The sequence below is a fragment of the Gorilla gorilla genome, chromosome 1 (assembly GCF_029281585.2).
Source record: "Gorilla gorilla gorilla isolate KB3781 chromosome 1, NHGRI_mGorGor1-v2.1_pri, whole genome shotgun sequence".
Lineage (NCBI taxonomy): Eukaryota > Metazoa > Chordata > Mammalia > Primates > Hominidae > Gorilla > Gorilla gorilla.
Genome location: NC_073224.2, coordinates 40,140,437 through 40,158,868, shown reverse-complemented (window position 1 = coordinate 40,158,868; position 18,432 = coordinate 40,140,437). Strand labels below are relative to the sequence as shown.

Here is an 18,432-nt window from a genome sequence, read left to right as displayed (position 1 = left end):
GAGATCGCACCACCGCACTCCAGCCTGGGCTACAGAGTGAGACTCTTGTCTCAAAAAAAAAAACAAACAAAAAAAAACCAAAGAACTTATTCCCCTTTTTTCCTTAGAAGATTTTTTAAGTCTTATTAAAACTGTGTTTACTTCTAAGGGTAAATAAGTCATCATGATCCACAGAACTATCATTTTAAATAAGCTTTGTAATATTATAATAATAAATGTGTATATATGTAGATGTAAGAAGGAATGGCTGAAAGTATTGATAGAACTGTTGGAAATTTAATTGAACTTTTAATACAATCTAGGGTTGAGAACAAGGAATCATTTTGTGGTTCATATATCCTCTTTCCCTAACCTCTCCTTTCACCATGCTTTCTAGTATATACATAATCAAATAAGGTGAGCATAGGAAGTCTACACATCACAGATGTTTTCCTCAGATTTCCAAATGAAACACAAATAGATGTTATTAAGTATACGTTCATTGAACTCATTAAAAGTAAATGAGTGTGACTTTTAATTTTAAGGGAAAGGATGAGGATTTGGAAGCATCAGGCTATAAGTAAAGCAGATGGTGCAATAGCCAATCTAGAATACTGTTATTTTCAATAAAATCAGGCAATGCAGTTCCATTCTGGCATTTTCCGCTGTCATTTGCAGACTGTCATCTGAAGACACCTACCATAGTGTTTCTCCAGGATGCTAATGTGCCCTCTCACTGGTGTATTTATTAATGCCTTGGTGAAAGGAGTGCTTTGTGGGTGGCTGACCAGGTTGCACATAATAGGTCCACTCTGACATTCTCATCTCCTTGAGCCAGTAGACCCTTTATGCTCGGTAAGTCAAATATCTCGAGCTAATTGACTGTAGGCCACTATTGGGTCCAAAGTCCAGACTTCAATTACTCAGCCTAGCAGTGAAAAACTACACCTGAATATTGAGTCAACACATTAAACCACAAATCCTAGATGAGTATGTGCATTTGATAAATTTGGCTGTATTTAATTTTTTGTTTACCCACCTTGGGGTAACACCCTTCTGACCTGAAGGAAGAAGCTGAGGCACAGGATATGTTTAAAGAGTTTGTTTGAGCCAAAGTGAGGACAGCTGCCAGGAACACACTTCCAGGTTACCTTGAGGAGTGCTCCGTTAGGTCTTTGTTACAAGTAGGGTTTTAAAAGCAAAAGGAGATAAGGGCTGGGCTGATACAAAGTTGTTTGACAGGAATTTTCACTGGTTTACAAAATAACATTGATTAGTGACTGGCTATTCGTTGTTGAACTATAGCGTGTGAGTCATGGTCTCCAGTGTATGGCATTTTATGGCTACTTAGCATCAGTTTAGAGCCCACATAGCAAGTGGCCTCAAGAGGTGATTATTTAGCTCAAGGTGGGAGTGAGATGTGACTGCTCTCACATTTTAAATACCTCTCTGGGCCTCATAATTTAAATGGTCTCACATTCCTCAGATAAAAAAAGTTTATTTTCTTTCTCAGCTCTTAGAATTCATTTCTGTATGCTGCCCGTACTCCTTCCAATATAAATTGCCAAAATGCTTTAACACCTTCATTGCTTTTATATCTAGTCTCTGCTGTGATCTTAACTGTCATCATAGGCCTGAAGACAATGACAAGTGATTGGGTAGGTGTTAAAGATACTTGGCCTCCCTTTTTGATGTAACTATTTCAGGTGAAGTTAATAAATGATTTATGCAAAAACAGGCTGGTTGCCTTAGGTTATAGCTGCTTTGAGGAAGGGGATGAGATTGCTTCTACCTGCAGAGGTTTGAAGCAATATGAGGGTTCAGAGTTCTCAGCACTGTCTTTTGCTGCCTGAAGGTTCCAATATGTTGTCCAAAAGACAGAAACTGAGACAAAATTAATATAGAGTTTATTTGGGCCAAAGTTGAGGACTGCAGCCCAGGAAACACAGAGAAGTGCTCCAGAGAACAAAAAAGAGGCTCAGGTTTTTAAAGAAAGACAAATCAGGAGAGGGAACATACAAAAGTCTTTTGTCAGGAGTTCTCACTGGTTTGCAGAAATAACATTGATTAATGATTGGCTGTACATTGTTGAACTATAGGGTATGAGTTATGGTGTCCAGAATATGGCATTGTTGGGTTAATTTATAGCTATTGGTGACACTCAGTCTGGAGTCCACATAGCTGGTAGATTACTTAGCTCAACTGGGAGAATAAGATGTGACTGCAGTCACATTTCAGTGCCTCTCTGGCCCTGCTAATTTAAAGGGGCTCGCATTTCTCATAAAAAGTTTCCTTTCTTTCTCACATCTCATGTCTTGGGGACCGCACTCATTCTGAATCCACACCCTTAGCCTAAGAGGTTTGGTCAGTGTTGTGCAGATCAACATTTTGCACCTTCTGATGGGATGCACTGAGAAACATTGTTCTTGTGGTATTCCAGCCAAAAATGAATTCTTTGAGACTAGTCATAAACATCAGATAGCCCCAGGTTGAGTGTCACTGTACATAATTAGAGACCTATACATTATAAAACTGTTGTGAGAGATAGGGAAGACTGAGGAACTGTTCTAGACCAAGGAAAATTGAAGAGACATGACTACTAAATGCAACACATGTTTCTCAGTTGGATCCTGGGCTTCATAAGAAAAGGAGACATTGTTGGGATAACTTGAATTGGGTCTGTGACTTCAGATGGTAAGTGTTCTAGTAATGTTGATTTTTTTAAATTGAGAGGATTGTTTTGTGATTATGGCAGAGTGTCCTTGACTTTGAAAGATACACACTGGAGTATTTAGGGGTAATAGGGCATAATATCTGCAGCTAGCTGCCTCTCAGTGGTTCTGAAGAACACTAATGAAATCGGTATATACACAGTAATAGAGAAAATGCAGTAAAATATTTACAATTGGGGAATCTGGGTTAAGAGTATACAAAAATTCTTTGTACTATTCTTGTAACTTTGCTAATAATAATGAAATTATTTCGAAGTAAATTTTTTAAAATTTCTGAACTCATAAATTCTAATTATGAACAAAATGTTTGGAATACTATTGTTAATCAAATTGATAACACTAGGAAATGGCTCTGGCCTAATACTAAATAAGGGCCCAGCAACTTTGTATTTTGTAAGAATATTGTGGTGGAAATACACAAAGAAAAGTATCTAATTTGGTCTCAAACTAATTTGCCTTTGGATAGAACGTAATGCATGTGAAGCAAATGGCAATTATTATTTTCATTTTGGTCCATTATCAACCTTGATGTACATTCTCTGACTATATAATCTAAAGTAGCCACCCTCTCCCAAATACTTTTTGCATTGCCATATATATATACAATTTAGAACTTATTATCTGAAATTAGTTCATTTTACTCACTCTTCATTGGCAGTCTGCCTCTACCAGAATATAAGCTCTGTGAGAGCAGTAGCTGTCAAGACCTGCAACAATTCCTTGGCACCTAGTAAGCACTCCATAAATAGTTGGTAAATGAATGAACAAATCAGTATTATTGTAATATAAATTCCTGGAACATGCTTTCACCAGGCCTGTCATTACATATAAACAAGCTGTATTCTATGGGGACAACATTTCTGCAGTTCAATCTGATATTTTGTGTTTTATGTAACTATTGGAAAAATAATTTCAAGTTTTCAATTGACCTTTAATTCCCCTTTTTCCTTTTGTGTTTTGAATTGTGTTAGTCAAAGTGAAAGGGAGGAATTTGAAAGTGGGTTCAAACAACAGTATGAACGAGAAAAAGTGTTGTTAACTGAAGAAAATAAAAAGCTGACGAGTGAACTTGATAAGGTGAGTGATTTAATCTCATATTAATTGAGTAGTACATGCTAGATGTTCAACACTGATAGGAATTGTGGGTATAACTTTATATTTGGCATACATTTTTGTTTAATAGTCTTTCTCCTGAGTTATGTTGCTTCTATGATATATGCAATTCTTTGTTATAATAATCTGATAGGAGTCTTCTGAAGAGAGAGTTTTGCTTATCTCCTTTTATTCTTTGTCCCATATATTTTTTTTGAGCCTGTTATTTATTTCACTCTCCATCCATATTAGTCCATTTTGGGGTTACTATAAAGGAATACCTGAGACTTGGTAATTTACAAATAAAATAGATTTATTTTGGCTTATGGTTCTACAGGCTGTACAGGAAGTGTGGTGCCAGCATCTGCTTCTGGTGAGAGTCTCAGGAAGCTTCCAATCATGGCAGAAGGTGCAAGGGCAAGGGAGGGAGCAAGAGAGAGACTGGGGAGGTGCACACACTTTTGAACAACCGGATCTCAGTGAGAACTCACTTATCACCAAGGGGATGATGCTAAACCATTCATGAGGGGCCTGCCCTCCTGATCCAGTCACCTCCCACCAGGCCCCACCTCCGACACTGGGAATCACATTTCAACCTGAGATTTGAAGGAGACAAACATTGAAGTCATATCACCATCTGTTCTCTTTCTTACTCTTTTTTTTCATATATTCATCGTTTACCCCGTCACAGATGGCTAATAAGTTCAGGCCAAGTTAAGGCTGTCCCTTGGCAAGAACAGGGACAATTAGGCCAAACCTGGAGAAATTGTAACAGCTGATTCATATTCACAAAGAAGAACTAGTAAAGCTAGAAATGATACCAGGGGTAGGTGATATCTAAAGTAACCATCTCAGCCTAATTTCTAGCTTGCATACAGAATCATGTATTGAACTGAGAAGTAGCCATATTCATGAACAAAATTTCAAATAATTAAAGGAATTTTTTTCCCACTTAGTATCTCAAATTTCCCAACTTCCCACCATTCTGCATTTCTTGTGCTAATTCCTAACAAGCAGTTGTAAAAATCCTAATATTAACCAGAAGTTTATTGTTTGTTTGTTTTGATACAGTCTCGCTCTGTCGCCCAGGCTGGAGTGCAGTGGTGCAATCTTGTCTCACTGCAACTTCCGCCTCCTGGGTTCAAACAATTCTCCTGCCTCAGCCTCCTGAGTTGCTGGGACTACAGGCGCACACCACCACACCCAGCTAATGTTTGTACTTTTAGTAGAGACAGAATTTCACCGTGTTGGCCAGGCTGGTCTTGAACTCCTGACCTCAAGCAATCCGCCCACCTCAGCCTCCCAAAGTGCTGGGATTACAGGCGTGAGCCACCATGCCTGGCCACATGAGCCACTGCGCCCAGCCCAGAAGTTTTAATAATTCTACTTAAATTTAAATAAGAAGGGCTGGTTAATTGCATTTTATAATGATATCTAGTATTTTCCTCCAATAAAAATATTATGTTCAATTATTAGTTATTCCAATAACAGACTGAAAGACCTTGACTTGTAAAATAGAGACTCTTCCTTCTTTTTGTTTTCTGTATAGCTCTGTATTTCTCACTATTTTCCCCATGATTATTCAGCATTTAAAATGCTAAATAAGTATTTAAAACATTTTTAAAATGACTGCTTGTTTTCTAAGCCTTTAAAAAATGACTAGTTGAAAACTACTTGAGAAAGAATACTGTTCACATCATAAAGTCTTGTAAAGCTAACATACACAAACATTGTAGAAAGTGGCTGAACCGTAAGTAATATAAATTGATTTTTTAAGCCATGAATAGTGCATGAACTTTATTGTATAACAGTTATTTCCATTGAAATAAGACTAACAATATTTGAACTTTATCCAAGCAAGTCACATAATTGTTATTTCATGTGTTGACTAATTTGATTACAAAATTTAATGTCATTTTGTCCTATAAGACAGAATTTTAAGATTCTGTTGAGTTACCTACTAAAAGATGTTATTACATTTTAAGAAAAATTGTATTGGAAAATAACTTGAATGTAGATCAAATTTTTGCATTCAATTATTGGTTTAATTTCATTGTTAGCCATACATTTCTGCTGAGTTTATCCAAAATACATATTTAGAGAGAATTTTTCAAAACTTCTCATTTGATTAAAATTGTGTTGCAGTCTAATACATCCATGAGAAACGGACATACTTAGGCCTAGTATATGTAATGAAGTCTCCTTGATGAGGCCTGAAGGATAGTTTGTTTTTAAAAAAAAAAAAAAAAAAAACGGAATTACCCATTCTTGCTAAATTGAAAGATAGGTAGGATATGAGTAGCACTTTAAGAGCAAATTCATATGGTAGGTAAATATTTAATGTCCAGTGGTTACAGGGCAGTATTTGTTCCTGAAGAAATGGGAGAGATCTGGAATCTCTATTTCCATTTGAACCTCTGCTCTGTTTCTCAAACTTTTGTTCAATTTTTGCATCTCTCTCTTCCTGATTCTCAGTCTACCTTTCCCTTTTTCATTCTGTCTGTCTCAGTAGTGATAAGCTGAACTTCACTGCACATCTTCACTTTCCATTTATTCATTTTCCAATTTGGTTAGAAGTGGGTAGTTTCCCCAAGGATGACCACAGAAGCATTTGCCATTGCTACACCAACTGTTCCATTGGGAACCAGCTTGAAGAGAACTGGATCTCTTCTTGACAGAATTACAGATCTAGAAGTCAGAAAGCAATTATTAGGTTAATTTTGAAAGGTACATATTACAGATTTTCACGTTTTTAAACTCCAAAAATAAAAACGTTTAAATAAATTTTTAAAAATTAGATGACATTTTTGTAAATCTTATAAGCCCCACCTTCTATTAAAAGATAATTCATTGCCAGCTGGGCACAGTGGCTCACACCTGTAATCCCAGCACTTTGGGAGGCCGAGGCAGGCGGATCGCTTGACGTCAGGAGTTTGAGACCAGCCTGGCCAACATGGAGAAACCCCGTCTCTACTAAAAATACGAAAATTAACCGGGTGTGGTGGCATGTGCCTGTAGTCTCATCTACTCGGGAGGCTGAGGCAGGAGAATCACTTGAACCCAGGAGGTGAAGGTAGCAGTGAGCCGAGATCGCACCACTGCACTACAGACTGAGCGACAGAGCGACAGTCTGTCTCAAAAAATATATATATATATCATTGCAAATATAATTAGCCATCTGGTTTCCTTCAATCTCATAACAAATTTTTAAAAATTAGCCATTTATGCCAGTGAGTAAAATTAATTGTTTACAGTAAGAAAAGTTGTAGTTTGTTTTTAAAACTTGTTTTGTTTTTAAAATATTTTCAAAAAATGTGGAAAATATTTAACATGAAAGTTACCCATAATGTGATCACCACAAAACAGGTATTTTAATTTTGTTTGTTCCTTTCCAGGTATATCCTTATTATTACATAATTGCAATCATGTATACAATCCACTTACTAATCTGCCTTTTCACTTAAAATGTTGAGCATTTTTTCGTATTCCTATGTAGTCTTCTTATAAGTCAAATGTGTCAATGTACAAATAGTAAAACCTCATTTTCAAACATGAAAAATGAACTAATACTTAAAATTTACTATGTGCAGGTCATCTTCTGAATTACTTCATATAACTCATTTAATTTTCACAATAATTCTCTAAGGTGTACCCTTTTGTTCTTGCCATTTTATAGATCAGGAAACTAAGTCAAAGAAGGGTTAAACTACTTTCCCAATCACAAGAATAAGAAGTAGGATTTGAGTACAGGTAGTCGGGCTCCGGAGTCCATGCTTTTATTTGGTAATAATGCAAAGATTAACTTTTTTCTAACCGATTCCACATACCTTAAGCAATCTATTGAAAACTGCTTGTCACTGTTGTAATATGACAGTGCAGAGTTTGCATTTTCCTCCTTCTCTTGCAAATCTCCAACTGAAACCCCAACCACAAGTGTGGAAGGGCTATAAAAAATAATGGTAATCCAAAATGGATATTAGTGCAGGAATTAATGTAAGAGAAGATGCTGCACATACAACTCTCAAAAACAGCTGATAGACTTCTGGCTATGCTAATATGAAGAAATTGATTAATCTTCTAAAAAAATACTAAAAAGCAAATGCAATTGTCAAAAACAATCATTTCAGAAGTCTTGGAGTTAACCAGAGGAAGATGACAGCTACAAAATACTGCTAAGATAAATTAAGGACTATCTGAACAAATGGAGAGATAAACTATGTTAATGGATTGGAAGACTCAATATTGTTGGGATAGCAATTCTCCCCAAATTGATCTATAGGTTTTGGGACATCCCTATCAAAATTCTGGTAGGCTTTTTGTTGGAATTCACAAGCTTACCCTTAAACTTATAGAGGAATAGAAAAGACTAAGAATAGTTCAGATATTTTGAGTAAAGTTAGAAGTCGGAGGATTAACACTATGTAATTTTAATACTTGCTATAAAAATGCAGTAATCAAAAAAATGTAGTACTGGCATAATGAAACGAAATGAAGAGTCCAAAAATAAGCTCTTACATTTATGGTCAGTTGATTTTCTGCAAAAGTGCCAAGGCAATTCAATGGAAAAAGGATAATCTTTTCATATAGTACTGGAACAATTGGATATCCATATGTGAGAAAAAATGAACTTGGATCCTTACCTCATACCTTATACAAAAATTAACTCAAAGTGGATCACAATCTGAAATATAAAAGGTAAGCATAGGAGAAAGTCTTTGTGATTCAGGGTTAAAAATGTCAAGATAATGACATTAAAAGCACAGTGCATGAGAGAAGAGTAATGATAAATTGAGCATCAAAATTTAAAAAGAACATTAAGAAAATGAAAAGACGTGCACAGATGGGGAGGAAATATTTCCAAATCATTTATCTGAAAAAAGACTTGTATTCATAATATGTAAAGAACTCTTAAGGTGGACATGGTGGTTCATACCTATAATCCCAGCACTTTGGGAGTCTAAGGCATGAGGATCACTTAAGCCCAGGAGTTCAAGACCAATCTGGGAAATATGGTGAGACCTTATCTCTACACAAAATCTTTTTTAAATATTAGCTGGGTGAGGTGGCGCATGCTTGTAGTCCCAGTTACCTGGAAGGCTGAAACAGGAGGATTTATGTGAGTCCAGGAAGTCAAGGCTGCAGTGAGGGGAGATGACACCACTGCCCAGAGTTTGACCCTGTCTCAAAAAAAAAAAAAAAAAAAAAAGGAAAAAACCTCTTAAAATATAAACAACTCAGTGTTTTAATGGGTAACAAAGCCGAATAGACATTTCATGAAAGATGATACATGAATAACAAATAAGCACACGAAAAGATGTTCGTCATGAGGAGAATGCCCCTTAAAACCACAGCAAGATACTGCTGTATACCCTTGAGAATGGCTGTAATCAATTGGCGTGACCGTATCAACTATTGACGATGATATGGAGGAACTAGAACTTACACACTGCTCATAGGAGTATAAAATGGCATAGCGCTTGTAGAAAATAGTTCCAAAAATTCTCAAAAAGTTAAACATATACTTACCATACAACCTGGCAATTCTCCTATTTACTGAAAAGAGTTGAAAGCATAGTCCCCTTAAGACTTACATATGAATTTTCGTAGCATCATATTCTCATAATAGTAAACAACTGGAAACAGTACAAATGTTTATCAACGGTGCATGATAAACAAAGCATATCATACCCATATACTAGAATACCACTCAGCAGTAAAAAGGAGTGAAATTCTGATGCATGCAACAGTATTGAGGTTCAACTTCAATAATCTAAGTGAAAGAAGTCCAATACAAAAGACTACATATTCTGTTATTTCATTGATAGACGATTTCAGAAAATGCGGAACTACAGAAACAGAAAGCAGGTCAGTGATGCCGAGAGAAATCAGAGTGTGGACCAAGATCAATTGTAAATAGGCATGGGGATATTTCTTGAGTATTAGAAGTGTTCCAAAACTGGATTGTAGCAATCACTGTACAACTGTTTAAGTTTGCTAAAAATCATTCAAGTATACACTTTTAATGGGTGAATTTTATGTTATATAAATTATACCTCAGTAAAAGTGTGAAAAAAAACTGGTAAACTATATTTTCAGAGGCAAATGGCACACCCTAAGATACAAACTTAAATCTCTTGTTTGCGATAGGCAAATCAGTGTGTGCCAGCAGTGAGTGATAGCTTCCCTGGATCTCATTTCCTTTTGGGAAGACAAGGAGGTTGGAGGTAGGATTAAATGGGGTATTACAGACAAACTCTATATGCATAAAACACTTAGTTGTTGTTGTTTTGCCAGAGGGGAAGAAATGAAACTTTGCTTTGTGATTTGTGCCACAATTGCCTATCTCTGCACAGAAATACAGGTTCAAAATGCACACCAATAAAATCCTGTGTCATCAGTAGAATTCCTAATAGCTTAGAATTGAGAGTTGGCAAACTATGGCCTCTGGCCAAATCTAGCTCCCAGATTGTTTTTGTCTGACCCACAGAATAAAAATGATCTTTACATTTTTAAATGGCTATTTTTAAAAAGAAGATGAGGGTGATGTGAGATTTTATGTGGCCCACAGAGGTGAAAATACTTGCATCTGGTTCTTTACTGGAAAAGTTTGCAGACCCTTGACTTAGAACATGGTTGTGGCCTGTATTAGTTAGGGTTCCACAGAGAAACAGAACCAATAGAGTGAGTGTATGTGGGGGGTGGGAGGTGGTATATGTATGTGTGTTGGGAGCAGGGGAGATTATAAGGAATTGGCTTAAGTGATTATATAGGCTGACAAGTCCCGAGATCTGCATTGGGCAAGCTGGAGACCCAGGAGGGTATATTTTGTAGTTCCAGTCCCAAAGCTTGGCAAGCTTAACATTCAGGAAAAGCTTCTGCCTCGTTTCAGGTCTGAAGGCAGGAGAAGCTGATGTCACAGCTGATGTTCCCCCCTACTATTGGTGCATTCAGGCTTTTTGTTCTGTTCAGGCCTTTAGTTGATCACATGGGGCTCACATACATTAGGGAGGGGGTTCTTCTCAGTCTCTCAATTCAAGTGTTACTCAGAGACACCCTCACAGACCTACCCAGAATAATGTTTGACCCAATGTCTAGGCACCTTGTGGACCAGTCAAGTTGACAATCACATGGCCCTTTTATCCCTAAAAACCTGTAAATAGATCCTCTAGGAGCAACTCACCTTCATCAAAGTTGAGTAATCAAGAAGAAACTAGCACAGTATCTCTACAAACATACAAAAAAGGAAGAAAGGAGTGGTAATAAATAGCAGGTGAGATCATTTATCAGAAACAAATGTAGCTCTGAAATAAAGTAGTATGCAAATATTTTTTCATGAAAAAAAATTTTTTTTTTTTTTTTGAGATGAAGTCTCACTCTGCTGCCCAGGCTGGAGTCCAGTGGCACTATCTCTGCTCATTGCAACCTCCGCCTCCTGAGTTCAAGCGATTCTCCTGCCTCAGCCTCCCAAGTAGCTGGGATTAAAGGCATGTGCCACCACACCCATCTAATTTTTTTTATTTTTAGTAGAGATGGGGTTTTACCATGTTGGCCAGGCTGGTCTCAAACTCCTGACCTCAGGTGATCCTCCCACCTTGGCCTCCCAAAGTGTTGGGATTGCAGGCGTGAGCCACCGCACCCAGCCTTTTTCATGAATTTTCTAAAAACTTAAAGCAAGAACTTTTTGCTTCTGTGACAGATTAGCTTACATCCTACCACCTCACCAAGAAGAGCTATAAAGCTGGATTTTAAAAATAATACTATACGAATACCACTTACGGTATTCATCTGTAAGAAGTCATTGGAGTGACAGCAAGGAAACCAGGACTTTACTCACCAAGATCCTAAAGGGAAGAATAGTACAGAGCAGTGAGCCCAACCTTTAGTGCCACTTTTCCTCTTTAGGCATTTGCAGATATGAAAGCAGAAAAACCTCAGAATCTAGGAAGTTGAACATGGTATTCCACAGTTTTACAAGGCTGGAGAGAGAAAAATGGAAGTGCATTGCCTATCAAGTTGCAGGATCCTTAGTAAATAATTCAAACTTTCAGTTGAACCCAATGAAAGCCTACATTTTAGGAGTAAGGGTGAGTAAGAAAGATGAGTCCTCAGTGACTGAAACCCAGCCTCCAAGTATTTCAATCTTTGATCTATCTTTACTCTGATTGCCTACCAAAAGTAAAAGTAAATACTCTGTGGAGGAAGATGTTATCCAGAGTCTTAAAATTATCTAAAATTTGTATACACGATATGTGGCATGCAGTAAAAAATTACCAGGCATATCAGCAAACACAACCAAATCATTGAAAATTAAGAGAAAAATTCAACAGCAAAAACAAAATCAAAAAAGGGAAAATAAAAACCAGGCAGTCAGTAGAAACAGACCCGCGGGAGTTCCCAGTATGAAATTTTTATGAATGGACTTAAATTGTGTGATTTGTTCAAGAAAGTAGACATATGAAGAATTTCAGCAAACAACTGGAATCTATACAAAACTGTCAAATAGAATTTCCAGGAGCAAAAAATTAAATAACTAAAAGACTCAATAGAACATTTTAAAAACAGATTGGAGAGAAACAAAGAAAAGGACTGCATATGTTAAAAAAAAATTTTTAGACTAAAGTGTAGTCAGGGATTAAAAAGAATAGAAAATATAGAAAGGAGGATCTAAGACATAGAGTATGTGATGAAAAGTTCTAACATACAAATAATTGGTTTCCCAAAAGGCAAGAAGAGAGAGATAGTGGCAGTGCAATACTTGAAGAGTGTTTATGGCCCAGAATTTTTCCAAACCTATGAGAAACATTTAGCCACAAATTCAAGAAATACCACAAACCCTAAAAGTGAAATAATTAATAGAAATCAGACCCCACTTAGACAAATCCTAGAAAAGCGGCCAGAAACCAACCAACATAAAATTCTAAAAGCAACCAGAGAAGACACATTATGTTCAAAGGCATGAAACTTCAACTGAAAACTGACCTCCCAACAGAAAAATTAAAAACGGAATTCAGAAGAAAAAGAATGTCCTAAAAGTGCTATAGTAAAATAACTGCCAACTTACAATGTTATTTACAGCAAAAAATGCCTTCCAGAAATGAAGGCAAAAATTCAGAATGTGGAAAACTGCAGGACAACCTACATTCTTTTTTTTTTTTTTTTTTTTTTGAGACGGAGTCTCATTCTGTCACCCAGGCTGCATTGCAGTGACGCAATCTCAGCTCACTGCAAACTCCACTTCCCGGGTTCAAGCAATTCTCCTGCCTCAGCCTCCCGAGTAGCTGGGACTACAGGCACGTGCCACCACATCCGGCTAATTTTTTTTTATTTTTAGTAGAGATGGGGTTTCACTGTGTTACCTAGGATGGCCTCGATCTCCTGACCTCGTGATCCACCCGTCTCAGCCTCCCAAAGTGCTGGGATTACAGGTGTGAGCCACCGTGCCTGGCCAGGACAACCTGCATTCTTCAAGTCAAAAGAAAAATAAAGGTGTTGCAGGGGAACCTATAAATAAAATAGACTTAAAAGATGTATCGGGCCAGGCATGCTGGTGCATGCCTGTAATCACAGTAATTTGGGAGGCCACAGCGGGCAGATGGCTTGAGCCCAGGAATCTGAGACCAGCTTGGGCAACATGCCAAGACCCCATCTGTACAAAAAAATTTAAAAAATAAAAAAATAAAAAATTAGCTGGATACTAATTTTTTTTTAGCTGTAATCCCAGCTGCTAGGGAGGCTGAAGTGGGAGGATTGCTTGAGCCTAGGAGGTGGAGGTTGTAATAAGCTGAGATCACACCACTGCACTCCAGCCTGGGTGACAGAGTGAAACCCTGTCTCAAAAAAAACATATATCCAGCCATTAAGCTGGGTTTTCTTATTGGTATCATGATTCAGTTTAATAAACAAGTTTTGTGATATGTTGAAGTAACTGGAAACTTGAACTATTACTATTTATGTGATATTAGGAAATTTGTGAAATTTGTAGTATGATGCTATCGTGGTTATATTTTAAAAGAGAGATCCTTATTCTTTAGAGATACATACAGTGATATGTATGGATAACATTGTATGATGTCTAGTATTTGTTCCAGAATAGTACAGGAGGAGGGGATAAGAGAACAGGCGTATAGGCCAGGCTTGGTGGCTCACACCTGTAATCCTAGCACTTTGGGAGGCCGAGGTGGGCTTATCATCTGAGGTCAGGAGTTTGAGACCAGCCTGACCAACATGGTGAAACCCCATCTCTACTAAAAAGACAAAAAATTAGCCGGGCGTGATGGTGCACGTCTGTAATCCCAGCTACTGGGGAGGCTGAGACAGGAGAATCGCTTGAACCCGGAAGGCAGAAGTTGCAGTGAGTTGAGAACGTGCCATTGTACTCTAGCCTGGGCAACAAGTGCAAAACTCTGTCTGAAAAAAAAAAAAAAGAGAGAGAGAACAGGCGTACAAGTGAAACAAGATTGATGTTGAAGTAATCATTGTTGAAATTAGGTAGTGGGGCTCATGGGAATTCATTTATATTTTCCTTTTCTGTATATGCTTGAAATAACATGCTATTTTAAAGAAAAAATGACATAAAGACATTTTTGGAGAAAAAAAAAAGAAAGCTATTACCAACAGAAATGGGCAATTCTTAAGCCAAGTAGAGAATGTTCACAGAACCAAGTCACTGTAGGATGTAAGGGAAAAGCAAAGGTAGCAGGAGAATTCAGAGTACTTGATATCCAAATTCAGTGAGCAAAAGGGATTATTATAATAAGACAAGCATTTTTGGGTAGATGATGTTGAGTAATCAAATTTGACAATACCTGTCTGAACACCTCGAATTCTTGGTCCTAAAAGTCATGCATGTCTTAAAACTATCTTTCAGCTTACTACTTTGTATGAGAACTTAAGTATACACAACCAGCAGTTAGAAGAAGAGGTTAAAGATCTAGCAGACAAGAAAGAATCAGTTGCACATTGGGAAGCCCAAATCACAGAAATAATTCAGTGGTGAGTGCTCTTTTAAACGTTTTTTTGTGGATGATTGTGAGTATGTGGCCAAGTTGGTATGAATTCCAGGTGGCTACTAATAATGGTTTTTATCTCATTTGTCAGCTGTGATAAATAAGTTACTCTGAAAAGCACAGTTTTATTACTGATCTGTTGTGTTCTACTGTGTTTTCTGTTACATTCCTCTGTTCCCTAACTCTAACTAATGTCCCATACCAGCATTTAACACAGCTTCATTGAAATCTGATTATTATTACTTTCTAAGAAAATGTTACCACCTTCAGAGTCAAAGTTGAAATTCATCTGCTACCTATGGATGTTTCTTTCTAAGACCAAAAGTCCTGTATTTGTGAGTATTTTAAGAAATGGAAGGCCTGCAAAAAAAACTTAGAAGCTAAAGATACTGTATTGTTATCTTGTATCATGATTATACCAGATTAATTCACACATGGCATTTTTAAAACCTTAAGTGGTTACATTTTAGTTTTATCAGCTCTTTCTTAAGCTCTTGGGATTTAGTTTGGAATATTCATCATAGTAACCTTCATATTCATTTATTAAACAATTATTCTGGTGCTGGTAAAAAAGTTTCATATTTTAATAATACATGGGGAAAGTAGAATCTAATGAAGACTGTATTTCCAAGTAAAAATAGGTAACTTAACTTTTTATGTTTATTTAACTTTTGAAATCCTTTTTGGCAAATGGTAGGTGTTTAATTTATATCAAAACAAATACAGGTTGAGCATTCCTAATCTGAAAATCTGAAATCTGAAATGCTTCAAAACGTGAAAGTTTTTGAGAGCTGACGTGACACCACAAGTAGAAAATTTTAGACATGACTTTGTGATGGGTCACAGTCAAAATGTTGTTTCATACACAAGAAATTATTATAAAACATTGTAAAAAATTAACCTTCAGGCTATGTTTATAAGATGTACATAAAACACACAAATTTTGTGTTTTGTCTTGGGTCCCATCCCCAAGATAATCTCATTATGTATATTCAGGTATTCCAAAATTAAAAAAAAAAAAAAACCAGAAATCCAAAATACTTTTGGTCTCAAGCATTTCATGTAAAGGATACCCAGCCTATAGTTTCATCATATATTTATAGATCAGTCATTTGTAGGGAATTTTAATTCCTGTATGCATATTTTGGTTCAAATGTTTTTCCATTAAGAGCTCTTAATGCTTACAATGTTTCTATTCAGTGCATATAAAGGGAATATGCAGATTGTGGAAATTTATTTGGGTTCTAGACAGTACAGTTATTGGTTCATTAATTTATATCTATATCATCAAGTCTGCATTTCTGAAGCAAAATCCATTTTAATCTTTAACCAAGTTTATAATATCAAAAATTATGACTCGATATTTGTGATTCCATTTTTATGTTATCAAATATATATGTAAGGAGGGGCTGAAAATGACTTCAGAAGACAGAGTCAAAACCTGTGATACTAGACTACTGATTTTTTCAAGTGTCTGGCATGATGAGTTCAGCTGGAATGGGAAGTGGTGCTAGTAATGGAAGGAAGCTTTCAATGTGGGCTTTGTAGAAAGGGTTAATAGAAAGGGTGAAGATGAAAGTTTTATATGATGCCACAAAACACTCACTGTACACTTTTCACATTCAAACGAAATATGCAGAAATCAGAAATACGAGGAAGTCACTTTGCATGAAAGCTGTTATTAACCCTACTTTTTATTTAGAAATGGAGTAATAGATAGCAGATTGGCAAATACCCAAAGGGAAAAAGTAAAATATATATTCCCTGTTCAACTTTCTTACCACTTCAAAGTTAACTCTGTGAGATACAATATCCAAGTTTATAAAGGTCAGAAGACTGAGTTATTTTCATTTTTTGAGTTTAGTTTACAGATCGAGTATTCCTTATTCAAAATGCTTGGGACCGGAAGTATTTTGGATTTCTTTTGGATTTTGGGAAGTTTGCATTATACTTAACAGTTCAGCATCCCTAATCCAAAAATTTAAGCATCTTGTCAGTACTCAAAAAGTTCCAGATTTGGAGGCATTTCAGATTTTGGATTTTCAGATTAGGAATACTCAACCTTCTTTTAAAAAATGAGGTAATGCTCAAACAAGATTATAGGACCTCATGACATATAGCACTTTAAATGTTTCCTGGGACAAATGAACAGTTTTAATACAAAACAAACACTGCAGTATATAAAACCTTTTATGAAGTCACTTCTAATGGCTCTTGAACTCCACCTCCTCTCTCTTTTGCTATGAAATATCCCTTTCATCAGAAACCCTTTTAGAGCAAGGACATCTTCTCACCGCCGTTAGAGTAGGAACCTTCCTTCTCGCCATTGGCTCATCAGAGGACTTCACGTTTTCTCTTTGAAATAATATTACAAAGAGAGGTTAGATTAATAGGCTAGTCCATAAGATTTATTTTTTAAATGTGTTTCCTCACATAAGGCATTCTTCTGGTGCAATAAGAGATACAGAGATCTATAAATGTAGTACTTGCCTTTAAGTAACTTGTAACTTAACATTTAAAGTTTAAAAACTGTTTTGACCAGAGCTGGAGATAATTTATGAGACTTAAATATAAATGCCTTACATATTGAATAGATACTGACTTTTTAAAAATAAGAATGTAGTGTTGAGAAAATTATCTCAGACTAGTTGCTCAAGAAGGGTGGGAATAATCAGTTAAACTAGACTGTGTGTTCTGAAAACCCTGAGTTTAGTAAAATATCCTACACCTAGTTTGACCAAATTGGAGAATTTATGTAAAAGAATAGTAGGAAATAAGAGTAATAAAGTTACTGCAACACAGTTGTCATGAATACTAGGTAAGAATTTTACCTTCACTTATTTGTAAGATGGAGAAGGTTTTTCAAAGGTAATGGTGTTAATTAAAATGATGATTAGGCAAATAGCTCTTAACAGTAATGTTCAGGATGAAGTAGAAGGCAATGTTGGAAATAAAGTGAACAAATGCAGGAGACATTGTGAGAGAAAACTCTATAGGACTTAATACTATTTACAAATGAAGGGCAAGAGATGAGGAGATATTAGTATTCCTGAATTGTGAGTTAAGGAGGTTAAGAAAATGATGGCATCATTGAAGTAGGAAAGTTAAGAGGGGTAACCACCCTTGGGGAAGATGATACAATCAATTTTAGCTGTTATTTTATTTTGTTTGTTGGTAAGACTGAGGTGATCCTGAGACATCTTAGTAGAGATTTCTCATATGCTTTTGAAAAACTAACATAAAGATTAGGATTAGAAATGCAAATTTGGGAATTAAATTCCTTGTGAATAAGGCCAGTGAAGTGGTTGAGATCTTTTTAAGGAGACAAGAAAGAAGGAGGATGGTAAGGGCTATATTATAAAAGCTAGATGAAACAGCTCTGTAGAGGAGAACCAGGAGAAGGGTTTAATAATTACAAAGCGTTTCAGTAATGAAACCTTTGTCTCTCTTTATTTAAATCCACTCACATATTTGAAACATTCCTCATTCAGTAATGCTCATTTGTGTATAGTAATAGCTTCTATTGATTAAAACATAAGAGTGTTCTGGTCATTAGGCTGGAAATTCACATGTATTCTTATTTAGTTATTACACCGGTCCTGTGAGATAGATATTTTTACTAT

The 18,432-nt window shown here is 36.3% G+C and overlaps 1 protein-coding gene across 20 annotated transcripts in view; it reads left to right on the top strand.

Annotated features, from left to right (window-relative positions):
• CDC42BPA (CDC42 binding protein kinase alpha) overlaps positions 1-18,432 on the top strand; it is a 323,893-nt gene that overhangs the window by 218,141 nt on the left and 87,320 nt on the right. For all 20 annotated transcript variants that reach the window (XM_055371555.2, XM_055371684.2, XM_055371673.2 and 17 more), the window contains 2 exons: positions 3,683-3,788; positions 14,671-14,795. In XM_055371555.2, the coding sequence (XP_055227530.1) occupies positions 3,683-3,788; positions 14,671-14,795 (231 nt within the window). The remainder of the gene's footprint in view (positions 1-3,682; positions 3,789-14,670; positions 14,796-18,432) is intronic.